At 38.5% G+C, this 12281-nt stretch overlaps 2 protein-coding genes across 2 annotated transcripts; both read left to right on the forward strand.

Moving 5' to 3' along the window:
* The first annotated feature begins 5699 nt into the window (after positions 1 to 5699).
* LOC113676881 (melanopsin) lies at positions 5700 to 7173 on the forward strand. The gene has a single exon (XM_089187024.1). It carries the CDS (start codon positions 5700 to 5702, stop codon positions 6669 to 6671), a length of 972 nt encoding a protein of 323 aa, XP_089043150.1. The 3' UTR covers positions 6672 to 7173.
* A 340-nt stretch (positions 7174 to 7513) lies between these two features.
* Positions 7514 to 12232, forward strand: LOC113676882 (uncharacterized). Its single transcript, XM_027193620.2, has 4 exons — positions 7514 to 7966; positions 9735 to 9992; positions 10505 to 10732; positions 11292 to 12232. The coding sequence occupies exons 2-4, from the start codon at positions 9961 to 9963 to the stop codon at positions 11383 to 11385; spliced, it is 354 nt and encodes a 117-aa protein (XP_027049421.2). The 5' UTR covers positions 7514 to 7966; positions 9735 to 9960; the 3' UTR covers positions 11386 to 12232.
* Positions 12233 to 12281: the final 49 nt, after the last annotated feature.

Consider the following 12281-nt stretch of genomic DNA (forward strand, 5'->3'; position numbering starts at 1 on the left):
CATATAAGAGATGTAAATAATAAATTAATTGCATATAGCTAATAGCCTTTTTCCGTGACCAGAGATGTTTGTTCCAAAAAGCATTGCTTTGTTGTGGCTAACTCTGTGGTTTTTTTCAGTCGGCCTTCGCTGATTGCTTCATTTATGCGACACAACCAGATAATTGAAAACGAATTAGCCTTTGTTTAGAAGTAAATTCACTTTTCCGGTTTTTGCTATCACGGTTATACAATAAAGATAAACTCAATAAACATATAAAATTGATATTTAGATTCGTAACCCAAGCTCAAAGTTGACCAAGTTTCTAACATTAAACAATAAGTTTCAGAGGAGAAGACTTCGTAAAAATCATACAAAAATGAAGCAAAATTCGAAGAATCATGATACACAATTAATTTGGGATGAGACTATGTCTGAAATAAGTTATGCGGCCAAAAGACATAGATTCTAACCATGTATGTAGGGTTTTAACCTCAATGATAATATTAATTAAAAGAAAGAAATCTTCACTGGCAGATACCATGAAACGTTATCAGTCTTGAGTGACTTGTACCAACTTCCTCCAACTTTAGCAGTTAACGTTGTGGTTCAAAATCATGTTAGCTTACTAAGACTCGAGGACATGAAAACCATATTTCTCTTAAGCTTGTAAATCTTCCCAAGTTTATCATGGACTAAAAGTTAATCTGAGGACATTTTCCAGTTACCAGCTTGCTCTTATGCCTTGTGATTAACAGGGATTCGAGATCAATTAGTCAGAATATGTTGAATATTCGAATATTTTGTCTTTAAGAACAGCCGCCACACTGAGGAGAAATGGCTTTTTTTACGGATGCAGTAGCGGCGATTCTTAAGAACTTGTCAGATTACTTCGACTCCCACGAGGTGTACAAGACACAACAAATAAAACCTTTGGAAAAATACTTATAAATAGAGGATTTAAAAGAGAATCCTGCAGATTATTTATAAAATGAAAAGAAAGCACGATATAACAAACAGTAAGAAATATTCGTGCTTTACCGTATGGCTCCACGCAATGAAGACAAAACTTTGTTACCTTGGGTACATACTACAAGCAACAAGTAAACAGTAAGTAAATTCTCTTAAATTGGAATGAGCTTTCGTTAGTTATCAGCTAATATCTGACTCGTAGCTACGAAATATTTATTTACTTTCGTTGCTATTGTTATGCTGAATAGCACCAGAGGAAATAACCTCCACATCGATGCCAATCCTGCCAAGAGCTCATTGAAATTTGAGCCGCTCTGACACAAAAAAATAAACAATACACACTAAGATTGCCACACAAACACCCTAAAACAAGCTCAGTCGCACGATTTCGTGGTGTTGGGAAAATGTCAGTTTCGTCAGGTCTTACAGAATAGAGGACATCTTCTGGAAATTTTGCTCTTGACAAAACCGAATTTGAAACATTTTGCCCTCAGTATAAAAAGTTCACATTGAGCAGCTATAAATGGTAGGAATGTTTGCTACTTGTAATTAATGTATAACCGACGAGCAGATGTCTCAAATTTTTAGGGCTATTTAGCTGAGTCATCTGTAGAATTTTGTGAGAAAGCGGCCAGGGAATGAGTTGAAAATTTCTGCAGACAATTAGATAAAACAGGATTGATATCGTTTGTAGCTTGTACAAAACAAAGTGTTTGCGTCTTTCTCAAATCGCAGGAAAAGTCCACTACTATGCTAGATTTTTAGTTAATTTATGCTAATTTTAAAATTTAGAATTAAGTCTTATTTTTTACAGTTACAACCTTTGTGGAAAAAATTTCAAATAGTATTGAATAATACAGCAACATTCGACGTTTTCTGCCAACAAGGTTGGCGGCGACTGATCGATTTTTTCCTTGAGCTTCTAAAACTTATCTTTTTCGTAGCTGAGGATGTACGTTGGATTTCATTTTTAATTTTCTATTTTTATCATAACCATTCGCAACGAGTAATGATTACTCTTATGAAATTTTTTGGGATATTTTTCTGGAGAGTCGTTTTTGCATGTGGCCAAACAGTTTATGACGTGCACCAATGGTTAGTGTTTCTTTGTCGGTTTTTGTTCATTGTCCTGAATGCTGTTTAGCAACTCTAATAACACGTGGTAATAGCTCAACCCGAAGTTTAGCTGTCATAAGTGAGTTCTAATTTCTACAACCTCACTAATAAAGGCGAAAAAAGAATTTTCGAGGCAGATTTGCGAGTTTCTTAAAAGTCAGTTCATTCGGAAAAATAAATTGAAAGAATAACCTGTTTCATTCACAGGTGTGACCAAAAAGAAATTTCTCCAATTACGACATTAATACATTTTCGAGTAAAAATTTGATGAGAAGAAAGGAAAACACAACGTTGGGGATATTGCTTGATTTTGCACCAAATCGTCAAAGCAAATTATAAGCAATGTATTGAGTGCACTGCAGAGAATTGATGTTCTGATCATAGTAGCGAAAGGGGTCAGTGTAATACCATTGGGCGAGATTTCTGTATGAACTAAAAAGAAATTAAAAATAGCTGAAAACAAACCTGAATTATGTAGAAGTCGATGCTTTTGGGCATTATGTAACAAAAATAAAACTTTTTGGAGAAAGTGTTTTTTAAAGCAAATCTTCAGACAGCCGATTATCGCTAGAAGAAAGAGTCTTGCAGAGTATCTCTTTAAAATATCTTAGCTTTATGTAAACGACACCATTCCCTTTTTTTATAGAAGCAAAGCATCTTTATCTCTCGCAGACTGTTTGGGCGCATCTGTACTATCTTCCTTTCCGTTCAGATGCAAATTTGTTCATTACGATTGGTTAAAAGTCATGCCACTTTCGTTAATGACATTTTAACGATCAAAACCATAATACTTACGGTAAATGAAAAGTCATTTCTAATCATTACATTTTGCGCCTTTTTGGCTCCATTCAACGTTTTGATGGATAAAAATTTTGATTAAGGATGCCAGCAATCAAACAAAGTAAATGAAAAGGGTGATTTAAAAGCTAAGGTCTAAGGTGAGGAAGTTGTTGAGTCTTCTTTAGAGTGTGATCAAACTGGATTATGGAATCAAGTCGGTTATTTACTGCCCACGCGTGCTGGGATATTGATGAACGCTCAACTTTTGACAAACTGAAATCCGACGCCATCTGTTACAGGGGTGAAATAGGTTCATGGTGGCAGTTAATATATGAAGGTAAATCATCAATGACAATGTTATCGTCCAGCCATTTTATGTAGTAGTCGTAAATAGCGTTAAGGCTAGCGCAACCGCAAGATGAGTATAAACCACGACTGGTATTTATTTGTTTCATTTTCTTTTTGGTAAATCGAAAATTTTTCTTCACAGTTCTGGTATATAGATTTTAAGGTAAACTCGCTTTCTCGAAGTGCCTGCATTTCACTACACTAATAGAATGCTATGGCAAAACCAGTTCGCCTCGGAGAATTCGTAAATAAGACATCTTTCATGGTTTCTTTTTTAATTTTTTCCATAATGAAAATCTTTTGAATTTCAATGATTAAGTACTCTTTGGAATTTAAAGGTTGAAGGTTAATCACGGGTTAGATTCTGGTTATTCGTTTGAAAAATGCTGTCACTGGCAAATTGCTTAACCTAGCAGGAATACTGTGTAGCCTGATCAATTATTGATATCTATTCAAAGCTCCCATGCTAAGCCCCAAATTTTCTTCACACCTTTTCTCTTCCGTTATTTATGTCTCTTACAGCAGACGACTTATCAATAAATGAATGAGGAGTATCTTATCGAGGGCCACAAGTTTATTCGTTATTTCAATTATTCAGTGCCACCCTCTTCAAAAAAGTGTTTCATCATTTCATCTCTCAGAATAAAAAAAAATCCGGAAAAGAAAAAACGTGCGTTGCCGAGACACCGCCTTTGGAAAATAATATAAATAAGATAATATGATAGATGTCATGTGTTGAACAGATTCAAATCTCAATAATTTACTTATTTTTACAACCCCGTTTTTTAGACGCCCCGTCAGTCAGGAGACATGCATGTTTAAAGCCTTACAATGTCCATAATGATTGACGACAGTTCACCTGAAGTTCAAACTTATGACAAAGAGAAAATAAAAAAGACAAAAGCTTTTTTCACGCTAAGAGAGATCGCTTTTTGATAAAATCCCTTAGACGTCGCGAACGGAAATAATTAACGGCAAAAAGTCATTACGGAGAGATATAACAGCCTAAGTATTTCATATAGTATAGCCTGAGGAGAATCACTACTATACGCTATAACTCATTTAACTGGTCAGATCAAAAGAACTCATTCAATCATTTGAGGACTCTTCAGGGCTTCCGTAACCGCAGGGAATACCTTTTGTCACAAAACAGAAACAGAAGGTACTTCGTGCATCATACGTAGAAAAAAAGTGAAAGGAAGGTAAAATCGTTTTTAGCCCCTACAGAGAAAGAACAACTGATAATGATAAACGTCACTCATTGCTACCGTGATTTATGCTGCTCTGAGATTTCTATCGCCACCGACTGAGAGAACAATGCTAGAAAAAGTTGTTTTCACATTTTGAACAATTTCTGCCACATCACGTACAGCTTAGAGATAAGCAACGCACCAAGCACGTGAGACAATTCAATTTGTGAACCTGTTTTTTACGACCACAGTGAAGAGTGATTTTTTACATCAGTCAAGTATTACTCACGGAAACATGTGATCTTCAAAACGAGACAAACCTTCAAAAGATCTCCTGAGTAAAAAGGTCGAGGTACACGCTGTTGTGATCTTGTGTTCCTGTTCCTGGGTAAGGTACTTTGTTCTCCCGGTGTACCTGTCCACTAGGAGCATAGACGGGTGCTACTGAGTAAAGTAACACGAAAATTTTTCGAAATTAGAAAGAGGAGGGGGAGCAATATTTCAAGGTGTTCCATACTAAAGAAGGCCAGGACACGAAGAAACCTGAAGCAATAGTTTCCAAGCCCTGTGGCAAATAAAAAAAAAATCGATGCAGAGGAAACTTGATTTAATGAAATGCTAAGGGATTGGGGAAATTAGTTCGTTATATCGAGGGTTCGTTGCATCGAAAACCTCCTGTTAACGGATTTGCTGAAAAACAACCAAAATGTTCGTTATATCGAAGGATGGTCAGTAGTTGTTGTTTTTTTTGTTTTTTGCGGTGTGACATGGCGCTACCCAGTATTTTGAGATCGGAACGATTAATGTAAATAACATTTGTGCTTCAATGTCCATATGAAGCTACAGTACACTGTACAGGTCTCTACGTAGCTACAGCACCTTTGCTGCAGTTCTTCATGAGAACCTCTAGTGGAAACAATATATTGCTAATACTGCATGCAAGGAAACGTTCTAAATTACCTGTAATATTACCGAGCCAAATCATGTCTCCTTTAAAGCAGTTTTCAACAGAATATGGAAAAACCAAAAACATTGTAATCAAAATTACTAATCAGAACAAAGATTAACATCATGTTGGCCAATGACAACTCAAAGTTAAAACAGGCAGTCTGCTTGAAGCGCGAAAAAACGATAGGAACCAGGTAGCCTACGTGTAGCCGTACCCTCCCCCCCCCCGTTTCACCTGGGGGGAGGGTATGGCTACACGTAGGCTAGGAACTAGGTTGGGATTGGTTTCAGTTATCATTATCTCTACAGTTTTGTTTATAATTTTTTTCTTGATTTTCAAGGAGATTAAAACTCTACTGAACAAGAATGTCTGACCTCAAAAACAAGAGCAAAGAGATGGATCCCGAGGCAGCCTTTACTATGCCCATTCATTACGTGATTGCAGCAGTTTATGTCGTTTTAACTGTGACAGCATTCAGTCTAAACACGCTTGTCATTTGGGCATTTGTCAAAGACCGTACACTGCGCACGCGCTCGAACAGCTTGATTCTTAGTATAGCCGTCGGTGATTGGCTACACGCAGTATTAGCATATCCCCTTGGAGTTGTTAAAAATGCGTCAGAAAGTTGGCGCTTGAGCGGTGGAGCCTGCACGTGGTACGCCTTTATTACATCTTTCCTTTCGTTCGGTATAATGCTCCACTACGCTACATTTTCTATCGAGCGTGCAATCACTATAAACTTCTCTGAAGCCTTGTTTTGTATTGAGAGGAAGCTTGGTCTCATCATTGCTGGACTTTGGCTGTTTGCCCTTCTTTGGAGTTCGTTCCCTCTGTTCGGTTGGTCAGCGTACGTTCCTGAAGGCGCAGGTGCGTGTTGCTCAATTCGCTGGCAATCGTCCGATCCACTTGATATCACTTTTGTGGCTTGTATTTTCTTATTCTTCTTTTTTGGACCAGTTGTTACCATGGTTATAGCATACTATTCCGTTTACAACAACATGAAGAAAATGACTTTAAATGCGCATGGATTGTGGGGAGAGAACGCTGCACCTACAATGGAAGTTATCCAAGCCGAGGGTAAAATCGGGCGCATGGCATTTATGATGTCGACTTGCTTCTTGTTCGCATGGACACCTTACGCCGTAGTTTCTCTGTATGCTATTATAAACCAACCTGAGGACATCACACCACTGGTAGCCACTCTACCCTCCTTATTTGCCAAAACAGCGCCTTGTTATAATCCCGTCATTTACTTTTTATCATACAAGAAATTTAGGGAAAGCCTAAAACGGACACTGAGACGCCAACGAAACACCAGTGCTGTAAGCAGGCTGTGACAACACTAAACATCTACTCAGCTTCACTGCACCCCTTGATTATAATGCATTTTCTCCACACTGTTCTCTGTACATTCCAATGTTACTGACAAAGAGAATATGTTAAACAATCAAGAGCTTCTTAACTGACTGATCATTCCCTCTGTTCACATGAACTGTTTGGTTCAGGTGTGATACTGTGGAGAGAAATTATATGCTAGTCAATCTAAGGGAAGTTGGGGGCTTAAATCATCGAGAGCGGATATATAAAGCCACCGGTTGCTTATACCAGGCGCCTAAGCCAAGGCTTCTCTGTTTGGATTAATAAAAGAAAGAATTAATCACTCCCCTTGTTAAATCAATTTACTAATTATAAAAATCTTGGAAGATCCGTCCTCAGTCATTACTCAGAGCGCTCTTTACAAATTTTTCCCCGTTTCTCTCGGCTCACTCTTTTCCCCAGTGGCTTAGAGTCCCATCCTTTGCCTGATCTCCGTTGAAAGAATAAAGTTAATTTTTAGCTTAGTATTTTTCGTGCTGATAGGATCTCTCTACTTCCTGGAGTGAACAAGTAACTTTTTAACACATCAATTTTGGAGTATTGTCTTTTAATACAACGATAAGTTCTCTTTACCAATCTGCAAGGAAATATTTGGCAGCCAGAGGGGAGAGTTGAGGATCAGATCTTAGGATTAAACGGTTGATGCATAATACGTGTCGTATGTGAAAAAAGGAATTATACTTATTAAAATCAGCCTAAGGTGTAAGTAAACAAACCAACCGCAAACAAACTGGAGTAGCCTGTCTATGCGGGAGGTATAGTCTGTTTGCAACTCAAGCGTGATCATAAGGACACGAGTGAGGTACACGGAGCTTCGCACTGGGCGTGATTTCCATTGCTCTCTCGAGTCCGGGGCGTGGGGTCATTTCTCGTGGGGGAAAGATCTTATGTATATATCCACCAAGAGTTCCAAAATGTGATTTACAAAGTTATATGAAGTATATATTCACTCTCCTTCATATACCCACATTTCCATTCATTCACCTTCATATGTATTTATCTGCTCGTGTGTACATGAGATCTCTACATAAACCCTATGTTTATAACTCGTTCTTTGGACTCACCGCGGGCGATTTTTTTCCACTGGCTCGTCACGCGCAGGTTGAGAGTACTCTGTAATTGGATCATGCAGAAATAACATGACTCCTTGTCAACTATTGGACACTTGCTGCGAGGGCCGATTTATCACCGGTGAAACCGGATTGTCAGCATTAGTCGGCAAATCGACCAGGACAAAGCAGTCACGCTGTAAGCCGTAAGTACAGAATTCGCATATTATTCTATGTCGATTGCCCCTTTTTCGACCAAAATCTAGCTTAAAACGCTAGCTTACTACGCTTAACCAGCTCTAGCTTTTCTTGCTATCAAACTGGAAGGGTTGTACCCGATAAATTTTTAAGGACAGGGATTTTTAAAAACCTGACTCTCCCAGGGATAAGGAGTTCCAAAAATGCCTTTCCTTTTTAGAAAATGAAATCTCTGTTTGCAGCCATTTCCTGTAACACCTTCGCGCAAAATTATAAAGCCTGTCTAAGATAGAAGAATGCGACACCCGTCTTCTCTTAATGCAGAGCGTTCAGTCTCTCAGATATGTGATTGAGCCGGCGCGGGTCATCGAGGCGACGTTGGGCAACAAACAACCTTCTTCTTTTTCTTCTTCTTCTTCTTCTTCTTCTTAACCAACTCCTTCTTAATTAAGTAAGCTAAACGGAACTATTTCAGTCAAGTTTGCGAAATCGTGTGTACAATTTAATACAAACAGATTGGAACGCGCGACAATAGTCCGAGCTTTTAGTATTCGCTGTACCTCTTAAATTTTCGTTTCGCAACAGGGCTAGGAAAGAAAACTTTTTTCACAAATTACTCAGCTTTATGTAATTGTTCTTATGATTTTGAAGAATACATCGAGAGTCTACGGTCCTCAAATTTCGATGCAGAAGAGGAATATATCAACTTTTTCGGTTGATATATTATGTTACGTGATTACCTATACATTTTACAGGTCAAGAACGCAAAGAACTTTCCAAACGAAATAATGATTAAAAGCAAGTCAACCTCCATGAAATGGACAATCCATGTAAAACAGTCGTCTGGCTTATTTTTCCGGGAGTAACCACTCATTAGAGAGGTTTTGCTGTTTGAAGGAAAATAGATGGATCTCTCTCAAATTAGATATTGAAACTCGATTCCAAGGCGCGTGATGTAATTTAAACCTATTCTGCTCTGTTTGATGTGTAATTTCACTCGCGTCTTGCTTTCGAAAATCGTTTGAAATTTTAGCACGCAAAATGAATTCACGCTTGAAACTCTTCGCAAGGCGCACACAAAAAAACAATCATACAGTGGTTGGTGAGCCATTCCCCTTTGTTTCTGTCGTTTGAGCTCGTCATACGACCTTTTTCGCACTGAGTGACGACTCTAGTACTTGCGGGCACCTGGGTGGAAGGAAGAGAACAACTTTTCTGATGAAAGTTTCTCATCTACCACACGCGATCATGCAATTTTTAGCCTTGGAAAGTTTTAAAGAGGCTTCGTTGTTAAAATATTTAGTCTTGCTGCCGGTCATATGTTACGATTATACTATTAACTATTGAATAACTGTAGTTAAATCTAAGACAGTTGAATTAAGTCACACCAATATCACAATCCTGTGGTCACGCATGCTTCTCAGCATTGAGAGCATTCGTTGGAATATATTTGCGTGGCATTATGGGAACAACAGTTAAAAAAGAGAGGGGAGGGAAGAGGACTCAATTTTTCAATCAATTAGCTCATCGTACCTAAACGTAATTTTTGAAAGGAGAACTTCAGACTAAGTCAAGAAACATCTCTGATCATCAGATCATCAGAAAATAGAGTCTAACAGATCTTTCCAGCTTCTGATGGCAGCTTGAAGGAATTTTTATCTCTAAATCAACATTATCTAGAATAAATATTAGTCCTGAAATGTTTCCGAAGTAGGCATTTGTTTTGACATTCTGTTATGTATCATTGTTAATCATTGCCTTCTTTAAACATTGCAGAAATCGAAACATGGCGAAGGGAATGTTGACATTCCTCTTCGTCACTCTGCTTGCTTGTGTGTCGCTGTCGGATTCTCTTTGACGGTGACGATGACAGCGGCCATCCATGGGTCCAGTGCCCGACGCTCGGGCACAGGGATCCGTGGTGGTCCTAGGGGTGATAAACTCCGCTTGACGGCAGAGAGTCTGATGACAGGCTGACTGTCGCGTCAAGGCCATTGCGAAAATGGACGAGATGCGTGAGGTCGCTAAGGGGAGGTAAGTCGTTAGTGAAGAGTGCAACCGAAAGTCATCGGTTATTTCTTTCGTTCAGCTGTCAACAGGGATAGGGGCGCTCTCGTCGGACGAAGATTACGTCACCTCTTGCTCAATCACTCTGCGTGGGGTTACTATAATACTCAAGCAACTATTTCGAAATGGATAATTTCAATTGGTTTAATCAACTGAGTTGATAATGTAAATTCGCCACGGAAGAGAGCTGACGTTTCTAAGGTTGGCTTTTCTACAGGATAAATGTTTACCGAGCAATTTCTTTCACAGAGGAAGATAAAGGTTAATCGGTTAGTAGGACAATTACTTAATTCCAGTAAGGTACCACTGTAGGGCCCCCTATCAGAAAATTCAGCCCACTTGTCTCAATAAAAACAGGTTATCCTAATCAAAATAAAAGAAGAAATAGCTCTCCCCACGAATCATCAAGGTCAGGCTTGTGGCTCGAGTGGATTAGTAGCCGCTCTTTATATTCTTACACACATTTTTCGCATCTACAGCGAGATGGGTGACATTGTTTTCATGACAGTGGTTGGCCAGAATGTTTTCTCTCAGTCTTGGAATCAAACTGATGACATGTTCGAGGAGCCTACCCCGGGTCTCCTGTCTACAGAATTTGGTTTGAACAAGACTGGAATATTTGTTTATAATCGTTGCGGAAGTCTTGAGGGGGAACTCCAGTTATTCCCAGTAGTTCCCTTAAATCCTTCGGATATCCGTCTTGAATGGTGAGTTTACCCTTTAACTCGTAAGAGTGACTAGAATTTAATTTCTCCTTACAATATCAACCTTGAATCAAACATTAAGGTCATGAGAATATAGGAAATGATCATCAACCGAAGCAGCTCTTGATTATTAAACAAATTCTCTTTGTCAGCACCTTGGGAAATGTATAATGAATAGTATGGAGAATATAGATACTGATGTTAGGGGTAAAGGGTTAAACCACTAAGATCAAATTAGTAATTCTCTCCTCTAGAAGTCACTCATTTTCGTGTAAATTAGAAAGGAGAATTAATTGTTTAATCAAGAAGACTCCGGCGGAAAGTTTCTCTTTTCTTATCACCTTTTTGCTAAAATTATGCATACATATTGTGAAAAGAAATTACAAGTCTATCACTTTTGAGAATGCTAAATTTTGTCAAGAATCAAGTGAAGATTAATTTTGCTGATAGTTTCGTTGCTATTTGGGACAACCGTTTCTTTGTAACGTGCGTGTTAGGCAAACCCGTATACCACATTTTTAGAAACCCGTTGAACAAGTTTTCCTCTTTTGCTGATTTGCAGGAAAGTCATCGAAGATGCTTACAGAAACTGCCCGCAGTGTAACAAACCTGCTCCAGAAAAAACTCGATTTCAAGGCAAGGTGACCACTCCATAAGATGCTCAGCCTTCAAGTCTGGAATGAAACTGATGTGATTTCGCGCTTTCCGTAGAGTTTAGTTGGTTATCACAAGGGTTTAACTTTTAAGGGGGGAGGGGGTTAATTCCGTGGTAGGAATTTTGTCGTAGAGTTTCTTCATTTGGACTTAAACGTCAGAGGAAATTAGTCACTTCTAGTCGATAAAGCCCGCAAAGAAAGTAATAAAGCCTTAAGGACAACAAAGCGAAATGAATCTGCCCCCTGAAAGCGAAAAAATGATTCGAGGAACAATCAAATTGCTCCGTGCAATTTGATTGTTCTCCGTCCGTTTACGGAATTGTTTCCGTACCAATTACAGATCGAAGAAAATTTCAAACTCAAGCGATAGCATTCGGTAGAAAGTCCATTAATGAAAACTCTATGAATATGATAATATAAAGCCGGGTCTTATTTGGTCTACCTGATGTAGTCTCTTTTTTTTCATTATTATTTGCTGTAGCAGAAAAAAAGTCGAATCATAGCACCTTTCCATTGCCTTACAGTTAGTGCCGAATTTGTGATAGTGGGGAAGTCTTATGTTTCAGCCTTTAAAAATATGAAGACTTATGAAGAATAAACGGGAAAGAGTGTTAACCGTTTGTTTGGATGGAAGTCATCAGTTTTCGGTTGAAATCAGAGAAACAGAACATTTCATCGCGAGATCTCAGACGGGTTTTTATGACGAACTTACAGTAAAGCTTTTTTGTAAGTTTTTGAATTTGTTACCAGTCCCCTCGCACATGAACGAAATGCGTATAAAGAAAGTTGTTTTGTGCCACGTTGTAATGTTGTGAAAGGAGAAATAAAAGAGCTCGATTTTTTTAAAGACTAGAATGGTTTTGGTGTAATTCGCCTCGTGAAATGTCTTCAAAATG

The sequence above is a fragment of the Pocillopora damicornis genome, chromosome 11 (genome assembly GCF_964200805.1).
Source record: "Pocillopora damicornis chromosome 11, jaPocDami1.2, whole genome shotgun sequence".
Classification (NCBI taxonomy): domain Eukaryota; kingdom Metazoa; phylum Cnidaria; class Anthozoa; order Scleractinia; family Pocilloporidae; genus Pocillopora; species Pocillopora damicornis.

Bases quoted from the DNA above. Each gene is read 5' to 3' on its own strand.
- LOC113676881 (XM_089187024.1), top strand. From the start codon at position 5,700: ATGTCTGACCTCAAAAACAAGAGCAAAGAGATGGATCCCGAGGCAGCC.
- LOC113676882 (XM_027193620.2), top strand. From the start codon at position 9,961: ATGGACGAGATGCGTGAGGTCGCTAAGGGGAG. The intron at 9,993-10,504 runs GTAAGTCGTTAG...TCGCATCTACAG, and splicing joins CGTGAGGTCGCTAAGGGGAG to CGAGATGGGTGACATTGTTT. The intron at 10,733-11,291 runs GTGAGTTTACCC...GCTGATTTGCAG, and splicing joins TCGGATATCCGTCTTGAATG to GAAAGTCATCGAAGATGCTT.